This window comes from Sarcophilus harrisii, chromosome 4, assembly GCF_902635505.1.
Source record: "Sarcophilus harrisii chromosome 4, mSarHar1.11, whole genome shotgun sequence".
NCBI classification, from domain to species: domain Eukaryota; kingdom Metazoa; phylum Chordata; class Mammalia; order Dasyuromorphia; family Dasyuridae; genus Sarcophilus; species Sarcophilus harrisii.
In genome coordinates, this window is record NC_045429.1 from 377,135,350 (window position 1) to 377,156,164 (window position 20,815).

The 20,815-nt window shown below is 35.1% G+C and overlaps 1 protein-coding gene across 2 annotated transcripts in view; it reads left to right on the forward strand.

The window, feature by feature from the left end:
- Positions 1–18,115, forward strand: part of CHRM3 (cholinergic receptor muscarinic 3) — a 616,899-nt gene extending 598,784 nt beyond the window's left edge. For both annotated transcript variants that reach the window (XM_003767793.3, XM_031966949.1), the window contains exon 5: positions 14,768–18,115. In XM_003767793.3, coding sequence (XP_003767841.1) covers positions 14,787–16,544 — 1,758 coding nt within the window. In that variant the 5' untranslated portion in view covers positions 14,768–14,786 and the 3' untranslated portion in view covers positions 16,545–18,115. The remainder of the gene's footprint in view (positions 1–14,767) is intronic.
- Positions 18,116–20,815: the final 2,700 nt, after the last annotated feature.

Below are 20,815 nucleotides of genomic sequence, written 5' to 3' on the forward strand. Positions count from 1 at the left end.
TTTGGTCATGTCTGACTGTACATTACCACATGGACTTTGGTTTTCTGGACAAAAACACTGGAGTGGTTTGCCATCTCCTCTATTTCCTTCTCATTTTCCTTCTCATATTCATGGCACACTTGAATAGAATGCAACTTGTATTATTGGAAGGAATGCTCTCATCAATGAGATCACAGACTATCCAGTTGAGTACTAAGAACAGTCACATTGTTAGTTTTCTTTTGTATATTCATATTTCTTGCATGAGTGAAAAGAGCTTTATTCATTTTGTTTGACTCACTGCTGCTTAAACTTTTCACATTTATACCTTGTAGGCTACTAGATGGTGCAGTCGAGAGGGCACTGGACTGGGACCTAAAAAAACCTGAATTTGAATACGGTCCCAGGCACTTCCTAGTGGTTCTGAGCCTAGGAAAGCCACTTTCCCTCTCAGACTCAATTTTCATTTGTAAAATGAGAGTAATAATTGCACCTACCTCATAGGATTGTTATTTGGTTCAAATGAGGCAAACATATATCATGTGCCTTGAAAACCTTAAAGTGCTTTGTCAATGATAGATGTTAAATGTCAGCTATTATTACTATTGTTGTTTATTGATTATATAGTATGAAGGCTAATACTGAAATATATTTTATTTTCTGTTTTTCTAACTGAAATTCAAAATGAGAAAAAAGTTTTCTAATATTTAATTACTTAGTGATCACACACAAAATATATATTTCCATTATTGCTTATCTTTATTCTTCATTTTTTATAAATATTTATTGTTTTCTTTTTTGTAACTAGGCAGTGACCTCAGAATGATAATTATAATTGATATTTATACCCCAAAATTTAGAGATTAATTCAGACTAGAAGATAAATACAAAGTTTTGAGAATCTTTTCATTGCAATATTTTGAAAACATCATCTTTAAGAAATCTTCAAATATAGTCCCTACCATTTATTGGGAAATCAAAGTGTACATAGTTCACATGCCTCACCTAAACACTTTATTGAGTCAGTGGCTAAAATGCAAAAAAAAAAAAAAAAAAAAAAATAGAAATATTTTCTTCAATTTTTATCTTTAACTTATACTCTATTTAATACATTTGCATTTCTTTCAGCTACAAATTTCATTTAAACCCAGAGTTTTCAGTGTTAGAAGTCTTTCTAATATATCTGGATTTGATTTTAAAGTATTTCTTTAACAGGTGCTTTTATATTGGAAAAGTTGATGAGATCAAATTCTACAGGACTCTAGTGACATGATATTGCTCATATTTAAACTCATTTTTAAATGTGCTAAGAAAGAAATATTTCTAGAACCACAACAATATGAAATATAAACAATGTTTCATTGCTTTATCATCCCCATTTAGCTTCTTCTCCTCAATGCTTAAAAATGTATTTTATTTATTTAATTACATTAAAAATTACATTTCATTAAAAATTTTAGTATTCATATTTTACAATTTTTAGTCTGAAATTCTCTCCTTCATAACCCCTTTTCACCCTTTGAGAAGGCAAGCCATATGATATTGATTATACATGTGAAGTCATGCAAAATATATTTTGGTATTAGCCATATTGCAAAAGAAAACACAATATGTATGTGTGCTTCAAGACCAAATTGCTTCATTTTCCCTTTGTTCTACTAATTTTTTTCTTTGCTATGTATTACAGATAATTCAAACTGTTTTTTTCCCCATTTTTCTGATGTTGGTTTGTTTTCAGAATTTTTTTTTTTAAGGAAAGAAGGATTACATATTTTCCTTTCTACTCTGAGTGACAATTGGTCCATTTAACATTACATTAGTCAAGCAAATATTCATTGAGGATATATAGCAATCAAAATACTTTGATAGTTACCATGGGGTATAAAATGAATTTTAATATATACTTCATGTCCTTTAGGTACAGACAGCCTAGTAGTAGGGAATAATGTATAACACACATGAGAAGCTAATAATACAGCATTATTTGATGCAACCAGGGGCAGCTAGATGCACAGTGGATAGAGCTCCAGGTTTAGTCACCTTAAGTTCAATTCTGATCTCAGAAACTTAATAGCTATGTGACCCTGGGCAAGTCACTTTACCCTGTTTGTCCCAGTTTTCTCTTGTGTAAAATATGCTGGAGAAAGAAATGGTAAGCCATTCCAGTATCTTAGCCAAGAAAATGCCAAATAAGGGTCACAAAAAGTCAGATGACTGAACAACAACAAAACATAATTTGTTGTATCAAATGATTTACTTGAATAACTTCAGGAAAGACTGGAAAAATTAGAGAAAATGGCATTATTCTTGATATACATTACTTATCCCTATCACTAATTTATTTTAGGTTCACTCCTAGGTGGATAGTTCCTTTAAAAAAGTTTCATTATTTAGGAGTTCACCTTTAATTTCTCTGGAATAATAAAGAATATTTAGGCTTTATAATTGGAGAGAATAGATTACAATCTTTATCACTTATAAAAATATCTCTAGTGGAACAAGGGCATTTCCTCTCTTTAAAATGAAGCTACCATCAATCTTTTTCCTTATTAAACAATGCCAATTCTTCCTATTCACAAAAGAGCATATCTCCCCTCTCCCTATTTTTGTCTTTTAAGCTTCCAAACCATCAGCTTCATTCCAGTCCTATCTAAGATCTTTAAATACATGGCCTATTCTCTGTCCTTTCTGTTCTCTATCTTCCAACCATTTTCTGGTACAACTCTTAGTCTTGTTATTCTACCAATACTGCCTTTATCCAACTATAATAACATCTTTATCTTTGTCCCACCACATTTTCCCTTCAGGATTTGACTTTTCCTTTCACATAATCACAATGAAATTGCATTCCAGAGCTTAAGTGTCTTAACACTTAATTATGATCTATAAGTGAATAGCATAACTAAGCATAGAAAAAAAAAATTCTGGTCATCCACTAAAATCATATTATCAAAGATTAAAAGTTAGAAGGAATTGGCATTTGAGATCATATAATTTAACCTCATTACAGATGAGGAAACAAGTCCAGCATTTATCCATATTCATATAGGTTATAAGTGTAAGATCCTAGATTTGGACTTTAATCCCATTGACTCCAAGTTAAAGGCTTTTACCTCTGTTCCACAATGTTTCAGCAGATACTTTTTTAGTAATATCTTTTTTTCTTCTCAATAATAGGTTATTTTTCAAAATACATATAAAGATAGTTTTCAGCATTTATTTCTGTAAGATTTTTTTGTTCCCAAAGTTTTCCCCTCCCATCCCTTTTTTCTGTCTCCCCAAGACAGCAAGCAATCCAGTATAGGTTATAAATGTACAATCCTTTTACATCTATTTTCATATTTATCATGTTATGCAAGAAAAATCAGACCAAAAAGAAAAAAAACACACAAACAAAAAAATAAAAATACTATGCCTAGATCCATATTCAGTCTCCATAATTTTCTCTGGATACCGATGGCATTTTTCATCCTAAATTGATTGGAATTGTCTTGGATCACTGCATTTCAGCTAATACTTTTAAAAACATGTCATTTCTAAACATTTTTCTCTATTGCTTATTGAGTAGAACATCTTCTGTCAGAATATCAGTTTCAGTTTATTTTTAATTGTAGAAATTTATAATGAGAGTTAGTTCTTTCATTTTTTTGCTTGGTTACTTAATTGGGTTGTTAATTTAAGTAGGAGCTTTGAACCTCCTATTATTTTCTCTCTACATATACTTAATATAATCCATTTCAAGGTAACTCTTTGGGAGAGTTTTCTGACTTTAGTCTCACCATAATCCTTTTCAGAAAGAAAAATAGGACACTAAAAATGTACCCAGTTAATTTCAAATAAATTAGATTACCATCTCCAGATTTTTCTTATTAGACCTGAGAGTACATAGGAATCATGAGAATGTGTATCTTTTTTTTTTAACCTGTGAAAAGATCCAGCTTTTATAATATCATAGATTTATAGCAGGAAGGGACCTTGAAGAACATCTAGTTCAATTCCTTCATTTTATAAATTATCAGGATGATTAAATGTCTTGCCAAAGGCATATGATAACAAATACAATCTAGAATCTAGTTCTCTTAACTGCTTCCTGTGCATCATGAGGCAGTTATGTGGCTCAGTGGCTTTAGAGTCAGGAAGTGAAGTTGTTGGATTTGTCAGGAAGACCTAAGTTGAAATCCAGCTTCAGATATTTTCAGTGTGACCCTTGGGCAAGTCTCTTAACCTATTTGCTTCAGTTTTGTTAACCATAAAATAAGGAAAATAATATCTACCTTCCATGATTGTAGTGAGAATCAAATGAGATAATTAGCATAAAGCAAAACACAATACCAGGCACACAAGAGCTACTTAATAAATGCTTGTTCCTTTCTCCTTTTATCCTTTATGGCTGGGATTTTTAATGGCAAGCATTTATTATTGTTGGTCTGTCACTTTAGTCCTGACCTACTCTTCATAACCACATTTGTGATTTCTTGGCAAAGATACTGGATTGGTTTGTTATGTCCTTCAGGTCATTTTATAAATGACAAACTGAGGTCAATAAGATTGTTACTTGACCCAATTCACAAAGCTAATACATCTGAGACCAGATTTGAACTAAGAAGAGAATTCTTTCTTACTTCAGACCTAACATTTAATCCACTATACTACTATTTGCCAGTTGTTGTGCTAATTGCTGGGCATACAATGAAAGGAGAAAGACTCACTCCCAAGAGTTTACCAGTTTAATGGGCAAGCCAAAATGAAACAACAATGTACAAATAAGATGTAAACAGGTTAAATTGTGGACAATCAGCAAAAGAAAGGCATTAGCATTATATGAACTGAGATATTATTTGAGAATGGAAGGAAGCCAGAGAAGCCAGGAGGTATAGATAAGAAGGAGGCAATTCCAGACATTGGAAACAACTTTTCTCTTCTTTATATTTTCTTCCCCTCCCACTTATACCTACCATAGCACCATGCTTTTATCAATTTATCTTTTCTTAATAGAAATTTACCTCTTTATATGTGTATTAGCTAGTTTAGATTTAATTAAACATAGAAAAGTTCTGATATATATGGATTGATGTTCAGGAAAGGATCATATGTAAGGCAGCTCTGGGGTCACTTTTATATTACTGATTCAATTATAACTGATCCCTTTCATAGTAATTTTTAAAAATTACAGATCCCACCACCTCCCCTCTACCAGGAATTCTTGGGGGAAAAAATTCTGCACTTTGGGAACATTTTTCTCAGTGGTTCTTTTTCTCCCTAAAAATTTATTCAACCAAGCCATTTCTTCACCTATGCAACCAGTTCTCTCCTATGTTCAGTGGTTTAAGCTTTGAACTTTAAAAAATAAATCTTTAGAGAAAATAGCTTAGGATTGAACTCTTTTAAAAGGTTTGCCATTAGAGATGCAGGTTTATTTTTTTCCCTATTCATCTCAAACTTTAATTCCCCATTCATCTCAAACTTTAATTCCCCAATGAATCACCTCCTGAATCCTTTTGGGCTTGTGATAACAGAAAGAAGGCATAAATGGCAGGAGTCTTGACATATGGACTGCCCTTAGGGTAAACTGAGTGAGGCAGGGACAATTTGTAGAGGTAGCCTTACCATTGGTCTTGTTTATTTGTTTGTTTGAGTTTTTTTGTTGTTGTTGTTTTTCATTTTGTTTTCACTTTTTTTCAAATGAAGTGTTTCACAGTTTTTCTATGGCTCACCAAAAACAAAAGGTTTTCAGGCTTGAGAGAACCGATAAAGATAATAATTAGTCCAATTTAGTTCCTTGTTTTAAAGGCAAAACTGTGCTATTTTGAAAGTAATAGATTGCATAATCAATTCTGATGCAATTACATTTCCAAGCATCCTTCATTTTTGTTGTCAAATTCAATCAAACCTATGAAAGGAAACAATAAAGAGAGAGAGTATAATGCATAATTTTTTTTTAACAAATAGATGGCTTTTTCCTTTTTTTTCTTTCTTTTTTAAAAGAGGGATTTTATATTTTAGTTTTGGTGTTCTGAGGGGAAAATATTCTTTCTATTCAAAGCATGAATAATCCTGCCAAGCAGGACACATTTCCTTTTTTTACCTCCAACAATAAATAATAATAGCAGAGTTTTTAGGGTTTGTTTCTGACTATTCATTCATGCTACTAAAAAGTTTGAATTCCTTTAAAACTGTTTTTGATTGGGATAGGCTTTGTTGATTCTATTTGATATCATTTAAGAATTCTGAATGATTCCTTGCTAGTTGGAATAAGTAGTCAAGAGTTATGACTCTTTTTTTTAGTCAGGTTCGCCATCTAGTGGTCAGATTTTCATATTTCTTTTCTTCTGACTCCCACATTTTCTTGCTTCTCTTAGAACACCCCACCACCACCACCACCCCAAACTATTCTAAGCCTCTCCTTAGTCATGAATGCTCTCAACAAAATTGACACTTGAAAGTTTAATCATGGCTCAAGGTAGATACCACATAAAGGAAGGGGGAAAAGTATCATCTGAGGATATTTTTCTTCTGTACCAAATTGTTCTCCAAGTCTGATAAAAACAGAGGTATAGTTAAATTCAGGCTTTTAATAGACAGTTTTTGAAACTGGTTTCCTAGTGAATTTTTGGATGACTTAATTCTGAGTGAGAATTAAGAATTGCTAAGTTAAGATGACTCTGTGGCAAGAACATGAGTGTTACTAACATATCATTGTCATTTGCTTTTCATTGGATGGGATGGTTGGGTGAGGACTCTGGGAAAAAAAGATAGTTGAAACCCAAGTAAAAGAAACTCAGTTTTGATTTGTGAAAGAAGAGACTAAGTTCCAGATATAAGAAGAAATGGGTTTACCCTACTTAAGTATCTATTGTAAGACCTTCAAGTCCACCAAAAGAAAGGAGACTCAACTCCTATCCTCAATTTTGTCCTCCCACATACATACACCATGCATAATGGTTTCTACCTCCCTAGCAGTTTGTTCTTTTCTCATTGGTTTCACATTCATTAAGCCATTTGATTCTCCTAAATTTTTGATGTTTTTATCATGTTTATATATCTACATAGTGTAATGCTGGAGAAACTGAGACAGGATAGAGATTAGAGAGTATTTAATATTTTATTGGAAAGGGAGATATTTACTGGGATCAAACAGATCCATGGTTTGGCTGGATAATAAGATGCAGCACCAGGGCTGAATGAGACTATTGTTCTCCAAGAATCCAGCAAACAAAGTGAGTTCTCAATGACATATATATACACATGGCTCAGATACAGGGAGTAGACTAAGGCAGGGGCGGAGTCAGAAAGCTGAGATGGGAACAGGGGACTAATAATTTAGTTCTGACAGAGTGGGGGGAGGCATGGGGGACATCTGATAAATTGGGAATACAGAATGGGGAGAGGCACCCAACATTCTGATGATGCCTAAGATAGAAGGTTTTTCTCCTTATCTGGAATTAGGAACTGAGGCAGAACAATTCAGGGAAATCGAGACAGAACAATTTAGGGAAACTGAGTCAGAATAAAAGAGAACTGTGGCACATTAGTACTGTAATGCTGGAGAAACTGAACAAGATAGAGATAAGAGAATATTTAATAATTTATTAAATGGAGAGATTTACTGGGACCAAATGGATCCATGGTTTGGTCCCAGGGCTGAATGAGACTATTGTCTCCAAGAATCCAGCAAACAAAATCTCAATGACATATATACAGGTGGCTCAGACTTAGGGGGTAGACTGAGGCAGGGGTGGAGTCAGGGTACTAAGAGCTGGACTCTGACAGGGTGGGGTGAGTCACCGAAAATGGGATGACATAATCAGGCGGAGGCACCCCGGACATGGGGAGAGGCAGCTTATTAAGACAGTGTCTGACATTCCATAGCTTGGGATGGGGAAGGCAGTCTGATATTCTAAAACATAAGATCTTTTATCTTTATCAAATATTTTGATAAAGAGGGAGGGAAGGTTTTGCAGAACTGAGAAGCAGGGAAACTGAGGCAGGACTGAGTCAGAATAATGAGGGAAAGTGAGTCAGGACAATAAAAGAGAACTGTGGCATAACAGTGCAAATATTTTAAATTCTTTAACCATTAGAAAAAAACTCATGATTTCTACAATGCATTGTTTTTCAACATTTATCCATATTCTCAAATTTAATTTCAAATTTAATTTCTTCTTGGCTGACTCATCCTTCTCTTCTGTTTAACATATTTTATTGCTCTGTCCATTCTTCTCCAAACTGGCACTTTTTTTTTTTAAATGAGATCTGTGTTTTCATTCCTGCACAGAGTGCCAGGTAAAGAATTATCACTACCAATACACATCAACATGTCTCTGCAGTTATGTCCTAAAGTTGCTTGGGGCACTGAGAGGTAAGGGAACATAGCCAAGATCACATAGTCAATTTGAATGTGAGGTAAAATTTGAAGTCTTCCTGATTCCATGCCAACTCTCTAACCCCTATAGTATGCTGAATTCTATTGATTTATCCTTATTATATTTTAATTTTTAAATTTTATTCTGAACTAAAGAAATAAAAGAAGCATTTCTATAACATAGTAGAATACACCCCCAAAAAAAGATTGCACATGAAATTGCAACTACAACTTGCTATTGCTTTATATATTACCATCAGTGCCGTAGCTGACTTTGATTCCATATTTTATCCTCATTGAAGGCAATTGCATGGGAGCAAGCACACAGCCTCAAAAAAAAAAAAAAAAAATATATATATATATATACATATATAATAAAGTTATCATATAACTTTTTCCTACTTTTTTCTTCCCTCCCCCTCCACTCTAAAATGGCTACCATTAAATACACGAGTGAAAAAATATATATATATGCATATACATACATATGCATACATATACATATACATATACACATATATATGTGTGCATATGTATATACATGTAAAACTATTGTATAAGTACTTATATTTATCAGTTCTTTCTCTAGATGTAGGTAGTTTTTTTCTTCACATTTCCATTGTAGCTAATTTGTATATTTATAATAAGCAAAATGATTTAGTCACTCAAAGTTGTTCTTAAAACAATATTGCTGTTACTCTATACAAATAAATATTTCTGTTATATCAGAGAGCCTAGAATCTTGGAGTTGAGGAAAACCTGAGTTCATGATTTTGAAGTCAGATTCGTTATCTAGTGGTCAGATTCCAACATCCTTGACGATGGTTACTCAACCTCTGCTTCTTTTTGTAGTTGAAGATCTATTTTTAATTTTATTTCATTTATTTATTTTTGCTGAGGCAATTGGGGTTAAGTGACTTTCCCAAGGTCACACAGCTAGGAAGTGTTAAGTATCTGAGACTAGATTTGAACTCAGGTCCTCCTGACTTCAGGGCTGCTGCTCTATCCACTGTGCCACTTAGCTGCCCCAAAGTTCTATCTTATAGAAGAGGGATTATACTTATTTGGTTGGCCAGAGGGAAAAACTAAGGCAAATGTGTGAAAGTAACAGAGTGGCAAATTTTGGCTCTCTATATGATGATCATCCTGTCTGTGCTTTCCCAAAATTTAATGGGTAAATCCAGGAAGTAATTTTGACTCAGTTCCCTATACAGTTGAGAACTGAGGCCTTCATCAGGAAAAAAAAATACTTTCTTCAAAATTCTTTTCATAAATACTATTATTTCTAACTGTATTTCCCCCTTGTCTATTAAATACACACAGAGGACACAGGTGTGAATTGAATATAAAGGGATAATTTTTTTTTTAATGGGAAATTAAGGGGTAAGAGAGAAACATCCTGGGTGGAAAGGAAAGAGAGAAGTAAAATGGTGTAAATTGTCTACCATGAAAGAGGCAAGAAAATGCTTTACAGTGGAAGGGAAGAAAGGGAGAGAAAGAAGAGTAAATAAACCTTACTCTCATCAGAATTGTCTCAAAGAGGAAATAACAATCATATTCAAAATGGATATAGAAATTTATCTTACTTTACAGGAAAGAGAAGGGGAAAGGGATATGAGAAGGCAGAAGGGTGATAGAAGAGAAGGCATACTCGGAGAGGGACTGGTCAGTAGCAAAACACTTTTGGCAGAAGGACTGAGTGAAAAGAGAGAGAGAATGAAATAAACAAGGGGGAAATAGTTAGAAATAGTAATTATGAAAAGAATTTTAAAGCTCTTTTTTTTTTTTTTTTTTTTTTTTTTTTTTGAGAATAACTTTCAGGTACACTAATAAGTTTTAACTTATCTCTCTTGGATTTATTTTCCCCAGTGAGTTTTTGTATGTCCTTTCCCATTTGGCCAGGTTTGCTTTTTAAGCTTCTTCTCATTAGCCTTTTGCTTCATTCTTTTTTTCTTTTCCAATTTTTTCTTCCATCTCTTTTATTTCATTTTTAAAATCCCTTTTAAGCTATTCTATGGATTCAGACTTTGATATTGTCTAACTGTGTGTTTTGATCTTCCTTGTCACCAGAAAAATTTTCAATGGTCAGAATCTTTTTTTTTCCTGTTGTTTGTTCATTTTTTCAGGCTATTACTCGACTTTTAACTCTTTCTTAGAGTACAATTCTGTTTCCAGAGTGAAAGATATAATGTCCCAAGCTTCAGGGATTTTGTGTAACCATTTTCAGAGATCCTTTTAGGTACTTGCATTGTGAGCCAGCATCACTACCCAGGCAAAGCAACAGAATCCTGTATAGTTCCAGCAGAGAGACTCCTGTATTCTTCCTCTGATCAACTATTCAACCTCTCTACCTATGGGCTGAGATGTCTGGAAGTTGGTGCTATTGCTGCTACCACTGCCACCACAGTTGAATTGGTGACTCCTAAAGCCTATTCCTGATTTTCTGGGGCTTTCCTCACACTCTAGTGCAACAATCCTTTCCTGCCAACCTTCCAAGTTGTCTTTGGCGTCTGTGGGCTGAGTGGGTTGAGTGAGATTGCCATCAGTACTGCCTCTTCAAAGACCCTCAGGCCTTCTTTTGGTTTGCTGGGGCCCTGGCTGTGCTGACACAGTACAATTGAACTCCAGATTCACCCCTGTGCAACAGACCCATTCTCCTGACCTTCCAAGCAGTTGTTGGCTGGAAAATTGTTATGCTGTCTTTTTGTGAGTTCTGATGCTTTGAAATTTATTTTGAGTCATTATTTAAAGGTATTTGGAAGAGTTTGGGGGAGAGCTCAGGTGAAACCCTTCCTTTACTCTGTCATCTTGGTTCCACCTTCAGAATTGTTAAAAGTGTGTGTCTGTATGACTTTACAAACCTCAAAATACTTCATATGTTAGTAATTATTCTGTATTTTAGACAGATTCTAAATATTTTTATTTCATAATTACTTTTAGTTAGTTTCTAACCCTATCACCTTTCCCTAAAGAGGAAGTTGAAATTTCTTCCCAGCATTACCATTTTAATTGTATACAGGAAAAGCAAGTGTCATTCAAGAATTTTCTGCTTTCACATTGTTTTTATGAAACTCAAACATTTGTGGGTATGATTGTTTTCTCAGTAAATATTATCCACCTTTTGTGCTTAATAAAATTTTCTTCTGTATGATTTTTTTCACTCATTTGAAGAATGCAAAGAAGCTCAAACCAAGTCCATTTATTCTTGATATTTCCCTTTTTATTTTATCCTTTATTTATTTATTTATTTTTTGTGCTGACAGTATATCACTTTGTGTAAGGCAGGAGAGAGATTAGAGAGTTTTCAATATTTTACTAATTGGAGAGTATAATTGACTGGACAGGACTCTCGTCTCAAATTATCCAGTCAGACAGAGATAAAGATATACTGGGACCAAGGAATCCATGTTGGTCCCAGGGCTGGGGAGACTGTCATCTCAAAGAATCCAGCAATCAATAGGAGCTGCCCAATTCCTTAAATACCCCTAGAAACAAAGAACCAAGAAGCACGGGAAAACTTCTGTCAGGTTGGGGGAGACCATAAAACCTAAAAGCCCAGAAACAGGATGTCTGAATACTCAGAGATAAAGATGTCAGTGAGGTATCATTTTAGAGGGATATTATAAATTCTTGAGAACAGGAGGTCTACTCTTCTTGTTTATCCTGCTAGCAATTTATAACCTTAGAGTAAACAGTTCCCAATCTTAATGGACCAGAGTGGATTTTTACAACTAAGGGGATTAACAGAACAGTTAAGGAAACTGAGACAAAGGAAACTAGTTCAGGGAAACCGAGTCAGAACAGTTAAAAAGAACTATGGCATAACAATTTCTGTCCTTTTTCAGTCCCACAGAATACCTTATAGTTTTCTTCCTTCTTTTAGTATTTGCATTACAAAATTTTGAAATAAAGGATGCTTTCTCCTAACTTAAAGGATGTTATTGAGTCCCTCCAGACACTGGAACGATTCTCTCTCCCCCCTCCCTTTCCTCTCTCTCTCTCTCCCTATCTTTCTCTTTCTCTGGGTCTTTGTTTTTCCTTCTGTCTCTCTTTTTCCTCTCCCCATCTCTCTGTCTCTCTTTTTTTTCTCTTTCCAACAGAAAAAGACAATTCATCAAGGTTGTATTATTGAGTGTACAACAGAATGAAGTATAATTTAAAAAGCACATTGGAATAATAAAGTGTTTTTTTCTTCCACACCAACAGAAGGTTTTTTTCCCCTCATTGAATGGTCAGTTATCTAAACCTCACACTGAAAATTTATGTTTTAAAAGGAAAAAAAAAAACAACAAAAATCAAATATTTCATTTCAAATTTATCAGCATGAAAACAATCATTTTCTAAATAAAGTTCATTTATATTTTCTTAGGTTTGTGTAAAATGTATTTTATTTTTGGTCAAAAGAATTCCCAGTGAGGAAATTAATTAACACCTGCTCTTTAACATGCAGAATAGTCTGGGGCATTGAGAGGTTAAATTCTCAGTATCATCCAGGCAGCAGGTTTCAAAGGACCCATGCCAGCTTAATATTTATTGTCACCCATTATTGTTGTTCAATCATTTTCTGTTGATTTGACTCTTTGTGACCCCATATGGAGTTTTCTTGGCATAGATACTTTGCTATTTTTCCTTTTCTAGCTTATTTTGCAAATGAGAAAACAGAGGCAAACGAGGTTGCTTGTTTTTTTCAGGGTTACACAATTAGTAGGTTTTTGAACTCCAGGCCTTGATTTCTATCTATTGTACCACTAGCTGCCTTATGTTACTTATAGTGCCTCTCATTTACCTTGTTCCCTTCATAAAAATATTTTATGTGGTACTACAAATTATTTCTAAAAACATTTTTAAAGGAGATAAATGGTGATAACATCTTAGATCCAAAGTATTCTTGACTAATATGCAAATCTATGTGAACCCAACTATGGACTCTTCTAGGAAATTAATAATACATATTTATGGAATGCTACTTCACCATGCATTTAGTTTTTGACAACTAGGAATTCATTGAATAAACTATTGTAATAAATATATGCATACAAAAATAATATAGTTTCTATAGCAGGAATTCTTAGCTATCTTTGTGTCATGAATCACTTTGACATCTTGGCAAAATTTATGAATTCCATCTGATTCTTTTGTGAAGGCAGAGTAGACTATCTTTAACTCAATTCTTATTTGCTCTTTAACTACGGATGAGTGTTGTTTCTTACAAACTGAGACCTGGGAAAGACCTTAGCTTAAAAAGACCAAGGTCCCACACTGAATTCTGGGTTATCACCATTCATTCTGACCTATGTTTTGATACTGGACACTAATAACTCTGGAGGAGAGAGTGAGGCTGATAACTTTGCAAATCTCTGCCTCACTCAAATCCACTTTACTTGCATATCAAGACATGATCTTAATGTCATTGGTCCTCTTCCAGAACAAAGGACTAATAACAAAATGAATCCTTTCTCAAAATAATGTTTTTAAATGAATAAAATAATATACAAAGGATTACAAAGGAGACCAGCATATTGCAGTGCAGTTATAAGAATATTTATTTTAAAAAGTTCAGTGACCCCAGGTTAAGAATCTCTGCTCCATCATATTTTTAAAATTTTGACATTAACTTGCTTTGATTCTATTTTTTCCCTTGCTATGGATGTAGAGGTGTTTATTCTCATCCCTATGAAGCTCATCTGGCAGATACCTTATAAAACTTGTCTTTATCTCAGCTCAAGTTTTATAAATTTTTCTTGAAATGTTATTTTTAGGAAATGAATATATCAAGGACAAGGGTGATGAAAAATGTCCTGGATAAGTATGATATAACTTGGAATCACTCTACATTTTAAGAATTACATAAAAGAAAAAAGATGAAATATTATGAGCATATTATTGGTATACATAAAAAATATATCCAGAGCTAGGAGTTGGTAGTCTTGGGGTTTTAGACTTGAGCACACAGTCAGTTGGCTATGTGACCTTGGACAAAGTATAAAGTTTTGAAGGCTCCATCTTTTTCATTTATAAAATGTGGAGATTGAGCTAGATGGTTCCCTAGGTCCATGCCAGTGGTAACAGTGTATTGGCTATTCCTTGATGGCCTTTTAATTCCTTCCTTCCTTCCTTCCTTCCTTCCTTCCTTCCTTCCTTCCTTCCTTCCTTCCTTCCTTCCTTCCTTCCTTCTTTTCTTTTTTGCTGAGGCAATTGGGGTTAAGTGACTTGTCCAGGGTCATACAGCTAGGAAGTGTTATGTGTCTAAGGCTATATTTGCATTCAGGTCCTCCTGATTTAAGGGCTGGTGCTCTATCCACTGCGCCACCTAGCTGTCCCAGCCTTTTAATTTTTTTTTATAATATCAGTTCTGAGAAAGCACCAAAATAAGCAGCATTTTCCCTGATTTCTTTTTTTCTCTCTTTTTGTCTCTTTCTTCCCTAGACTATGCCAGAGAGCCACGATGACCCTGCACAGTAACAATACAACCTCTTCCTCATTTGTTAACATCAGCACTTCCTGGACCCAAGGCAGCTCAGGCCCAGGTCTTCCCCCTCACTATGGCAGCTACAATGTCTCTCAAGCATCTGAGGCTTTTTCCAACAATGCTACAAACAACGATCCCCTTGGTGGTCACACCGTCTGGCAAGTGGTCCTCATTGCCTTGCTGACTGGTATCCTAGCTCTGGTGACCATCATTGGCAACATCCTGGTGATTGTGGCGTTTAAAGTTAACAAGCAGCTAAAGACGGTCAACAACTACTTTCTCCTGAGCCTGGCTTGTGCTGATCTGATCATTGGCGTTATTTCAATGAACCTTTTTACCACATACATCATCATGAACCGATGGGCCTTGGGAAACTTAGCTTGTGACCTCTGGCTCTCTATTGACTATGTGGCCAGCAACGCTTCAGTCATGAACCTTCTGGTCATCAGCTTTGACCGGTACTTTTCCATTACCAGGCCACTCACATACCGAGCTAAGAGAACAACCAAAAGGGCCGGTATGATGATCGGCCTTGCTTGGATCATCTCCTTCATCCTTTGGGCTCCTGCCATATTGTTCTGGCAGTACTTTGTTGGAGAAAGAACTGTCCCCCCAGGGGAGTGTTTCATTCAGTTCCTCACTGAACCCACCATTACCTTTGGCACTGCCATAGCTGCCTTTTATATGCCTGTGACTATTATGACTATTTTATACTGGAGGATCTACAAGGAGACTGAGAAACGTACCAAAGAGCTTGCCGGACTGCAGGCCTCAGGAAGTGAGGCAGAAGCTGCCCATTTTGTTAATCCAACGGGCAGCTCTAGGAGCTGCAGTAGTTATGAGCTACAACAGCAAACCCTAAAACGCTCGAGCAGGCGGAAGTATGGCCGCTGTCATTTCTGGTTCACAACAAAGAGCTGGAAACCCAGCGCTGAGCAGATGGATCAAGAACATAGTAGCAGTGACAGCTGGAACAACAATGATGCTGCTGCTTCTCTTGAAAATTCTGCCTCTTCTGATGAGGAAGACATTGGCTCAGAGACAAGAGCCATTTACTCCATTGTGCTGAAGCTCCCAGGTCATAGCACTATCCTGAACTCAACCAAATTGCCCTCATCAGAGGACCTGCAAGGATCAGAGGAGGAGCTCCAAAAAGCTGACTTGGAGAAGAAAACTAACAAGCTACAAGCCCAGAAAAGCATGGAGGATGGAGGCAGCTTTCGGAAGAGCTTTGCCAAGCTTCCCATTCAATTAGAGTCAACTGTGGAGGCTGCCAAGACACCTGAGGCCATTTCTTCTGTTGCTAAGACAACAGCAGCTCTGCCTCTTTCCTTCAAAGAGGCTACACTGGCCAAAAGATTTGCCCTTAAAACGAGAAGTCAGATCACAAAACGGAAAAGGATGTCCCTCATCAAGGAGAAAAAAGCAGCACAGACCCTCAGTGCAATTTTACTTGCCTTTATCATCACCTGGACTCCGTATAACATCATGGTCCTGGTGAACACCTTTTGCAAGAGCTGCATCCCTAAAACCTATTGGAACCTGGGGTACTGGCTTTGTTATATCAACAGCACGGTGAATCCCATGTGCTATGCACTATGTAACAAAACATTCAGAACCACATTCAAGATGTTGCTGCTTTGTCAGTGTGATAAAAGAAAGAGGCGCAAACAGCAGTATCAACAAAGGCAATCAGTTATTTTTCACAAGAGGGTCCCACAGGAGGCTTCATAAAGTGAAACATTTTTAAACAACAGCAGCGACCAAACACACATGCACTTAGACCACACTGACCTTGAGAAAGGGAGAGGAAGAGGATTTTTTTTTCTGGTATTGATATTAGACATTTCAATGTCCAGCTATCAAAGCCGCTGCTTGGCTGATGTATTCTTTTAATAAACCTATTTTAATATAAAAATTCAAATGCACATTAAGCAAAAGAAAAATATACTACTGAAAGGTAAAACATTAACTCAGAAGTTGTTATTCTACTACTTTAAATGTTTTTCCTAAAAAGGGAGAAAAACAAAGCTGTATAGTAGTTATAAATCCATTATTGACCTGCCCAGGTCTATTGACTCCTATCAGCTCTGGGATCTCAGGTAAGAACATATAGCTGGCCTAATTTCCAACTTCTTTCCAAGGATCCTGCAAGTTTTAATCCAGGCTCTTGAATTAAAGGCCAGAGGCCAGCAAGAAGATGGTTGTGAAAAGTTTTAACATGTTGCAAGGTGGCATCTTGTCCCAATAGAGCTTCCTGTCTTCTCTTTGGTGTATCCTTGTTAAACCCTACCTACCTGTGGACTTGATCCTCCATCCTTCCGGAGTACTGTTTTGTGCAGCTAAAGTTTCGTGTATATGAAAATAAATTCACATATATGTGTGAGTACAGAGTGCACACACACATGTATGTAATATACTGGGAAACAACAAAACTGGCAAAATATTCCTGCAATACATGATTTCTGTATTTTGGCAACTAAAGTTCTCTGGAAATCTAACACAACACAAATGTTCACCATGATCCGGATGAAAACTGGCCTCATTTAATGCTTTTAAGTCAAGGCTTTTTTTTTAGGGGCCATTCCAAGAATAGCGGAATCCTATCCAAAGTAACCCAGATGAAGCCAGCAGTGTTCAACTATACCTACTAGATGCCCTCATGTTCAGTCTGAGCAGCTAAGCGAAGGTAAACAAATCTGTGGAGATTAGTGGTCTTGAAACCAGATGAGTCCAAATCAGCCAGGAAAATCAATCTCTTCTAGACTCTAGCACCCCACACTGAGGACTGGGTATCTGCATTGGTTTAACGCTTTCTGTACCTGTGCTAAGGCTCAGGCTCCTTGGATCTCAAAGAATGACTTGCAACACAGTGTTTTTGAATTCTCCACAGTCTCAAATCTGAACTTGCGGCTAAAAAAAATTTCTATGATATGCTTGAAACTCAACATTAGTGACATGGCTGTCTGGGTCTCATCAATTGCAATATATCTGGTAATAATAAAAGGAAAAACCTTTTTAAAAAAAAAGAAGAAGAAAAAGACTGAAAAAATTGAAATTGTTTTGGTTACCTGGCATTTTCTGATGAAAATTTATTAAATAAATTAAAGGGCTTAAATCTGTGTCATTTAGACATTGCCAGTGTTTCCTAGGCTTGAGCATGTGATCAGCACCCAAATAACGGTTGGGTTCTATAAAAGTTAGGTGTCCTCTGAGCAAGGGACTGTATTTTTAAAAGTATTGCTTCTAATTTGATTTATTTACATTTTGAGAAATAATTTTGTATTTTAATTTGACCAAAATTATATGAGTTTTGTTTTGGGGTGTTTTTTGTTTGTTAATTGTTTCTGTTAAATTTTCTTCCTCTTTCTTTTTTATCTTCTTTTCTTTCTTTCTTTCCTTTTCCTTTCTTTTCTTTTTCTTCTTTTTTTTCTGTGTGTATCTCTCTCTTGTCTCTGTCTCTGTCTCTCTCGCTCTTATTTTTGGCTTGGGGTGGGGGAGGGTAATGTGGGTGGGGGTGGGGGGAGGAATTACCTTTGGGGCATCAGTGTTGTGAACACAGAGCTGGTGTAAAAGCTGCTTTTGTATTCAGTGTGAGATGGTGTTTACAGATGATTTTGACCACAGTGGAAGTATATTAAATGGTGTCTGTGTATTTGAGCTATTTAATTTGTGTTATGTTTATATGAAGAAATATTTATACATACTTCACCAAATGTTTATTTAATGTTGATAAATATTACTCTTCAGTCTTCAGCTGTGGTGTCCTCTTAAAGTGATTCCTAAAGGTCCACTTTAACAATGGATACAATATATCTAGCTTTCATGTTGCTAAGAAAAAAAGTCATTCTGTTGGCATCAGTGAATATTTAACTCTTTGTCTGGTAATTAAAAAAAAATAACGATAATTTTAACATAAGGCAGTTTAGCCACGATTTTGTTGCACTTGATAAGAACAAAACAAGAGAAACCAATACAATTGACAGTTATTTTGTTGACCTTGTTCAACCAAAGAATTAGGAAAATATGAAGTTTTCTAAGTTGAGTGGAAAATGACAGGTCTCTCTACACTCTAAAACCAAGTGGCAACCAGATCTCATCGTAGTTCTAACACTAACTGGTTAATCTTGACAATTCATTTTTCTCATCTATAAAATGAGGGTGTTGAACTAGATTATCTCTAAGGTCCTTTCTGTTCTAAAAGCCTATGATTTATGTTTCAGCTGAAACATTTAAAAAAAATTATTCAAGTTGAACTGGAAAAAAAGTATTTTTACAAAGTTAATGTCTCCCATTACAAATCATTGCTACCCAATACTTCTAGAAGTTGCAAAATCTTTTCCTTATTCTGGTTTACCATACTACCGTCTTCCTAAAACTGTTATTTGGTATGCTTTATTTATTTATTTATTTTAGATTAGAGAAAATTAAACTTACTTTGAGATTTGGAGGCACCCTGGGTATGAAAACAAAACAAAACAGGGTCAATAATCACTGTTCCTCATAGAGAAAATTATCTCTTGATTCATGTCTTTATATAATTCTGATAAGTGCAGAGGAAAGGGGAAAAAATGAAACTACAGAGAATCTAGCCCTCCTCCATTATAATTCATTTTTAACTACAGATTTTTTTAAAGTTATGAACTCTTAACAGTTACTTTTAAAAATTACTTGTTGACATTGTTTACAGGATAGGGACAGCAAACCTTGGATCACTTTCAGAGAAGAAAAATACAAACAAACAAATGAGATTTTAGTGTAAAAAAGATTTGAAAATATAATACAATGTAGTGAATGTTTATAAAAGGCATTTCATAACATTACACATTCACATCATAATAGGTTCACCACAAATAAGGTAATTTAATATATCAAGTACAAATATCCTTTTGTTCAAATTGGGAACTAAAAGATTTTATTATGTGCAAGTCAGGTAAAATGTATGTTCTGTGATTATTCTTTTGGAAAAGAGCAAAAAAACAAACAAACCTCAAATAGGTAAAATACATATAAACCCATACTGTATTATCCTATCATATGCTATCTGTCACATGCCATCTCATACTGCTGTATCTACACACATTTATGCCCATTCATTCTGTTTTCTGCTTTTCTTCCCATGATCTTTCCTTTGGTCACTATTTAAGTTTCCTTGTTTATACCCTCTTTTCCTTGTCTTCCCTTGCTAAATATGTTTTAATTCTATCCACCCCGTTACCTGGTAGCTCTAGAATTGTGGCAAAATATGAAGCAACAAAATAGTCATAAATGCTAAGAAGCTACCTGCCTCTAGTCTAAAATGTTATAAAGCTTTAGTGGGATTTCTTTTTTAACTCTTTCAGTGCTTCCAGATGGATTAGTCTCAGTTAATTGGGGTTAAAGAAAGCATATTCAGGGAGAAACTTCTCTACTTATTAAGCATCATTATGGGCACATTCATTACTTCATTTAAATATTTATTTGGTACTGATTATATGCATAGCTCTGTGCTCTGCTGCTACAGAAATCAGCAGTCATTTAGAAAGCAAAGGAAGTAAGACTAAAAAATCTGGGTTCATTAATCTAATGAATCTTTCAAGAATAGTGTTCAATTACACAGTGAAGGATACATACTGATAGGGAAGACAAATCCATAATCACTTACAACTTGGAAAATTCCAAAGCCATACTGTTTATAACTACTTCAGTTTTCCACCAAACCTTTTAGCAGAGCTACCAACAGGTACAAATCTATCTGTTAGAGATTCCCATTTATCTCCTTCTCAAAGCTAAGTTAATCTACAAACTGCATTGATAAATATACATAGATAATCTAGAGTTTCCTACATGTATGTTAGAATTATTGACTTGACTCTAATCATCATTGAATATAATTTTGGTTAACTTACAAAACTGAGGAAGATTCTAACTTTAGCCTGTGATCCAAATACTGAAGAGAAAGCCCTCATAATCATCACATCATGATATATACTCTTAGTTCTAGATTAGTAAATAGATTTGTTTTA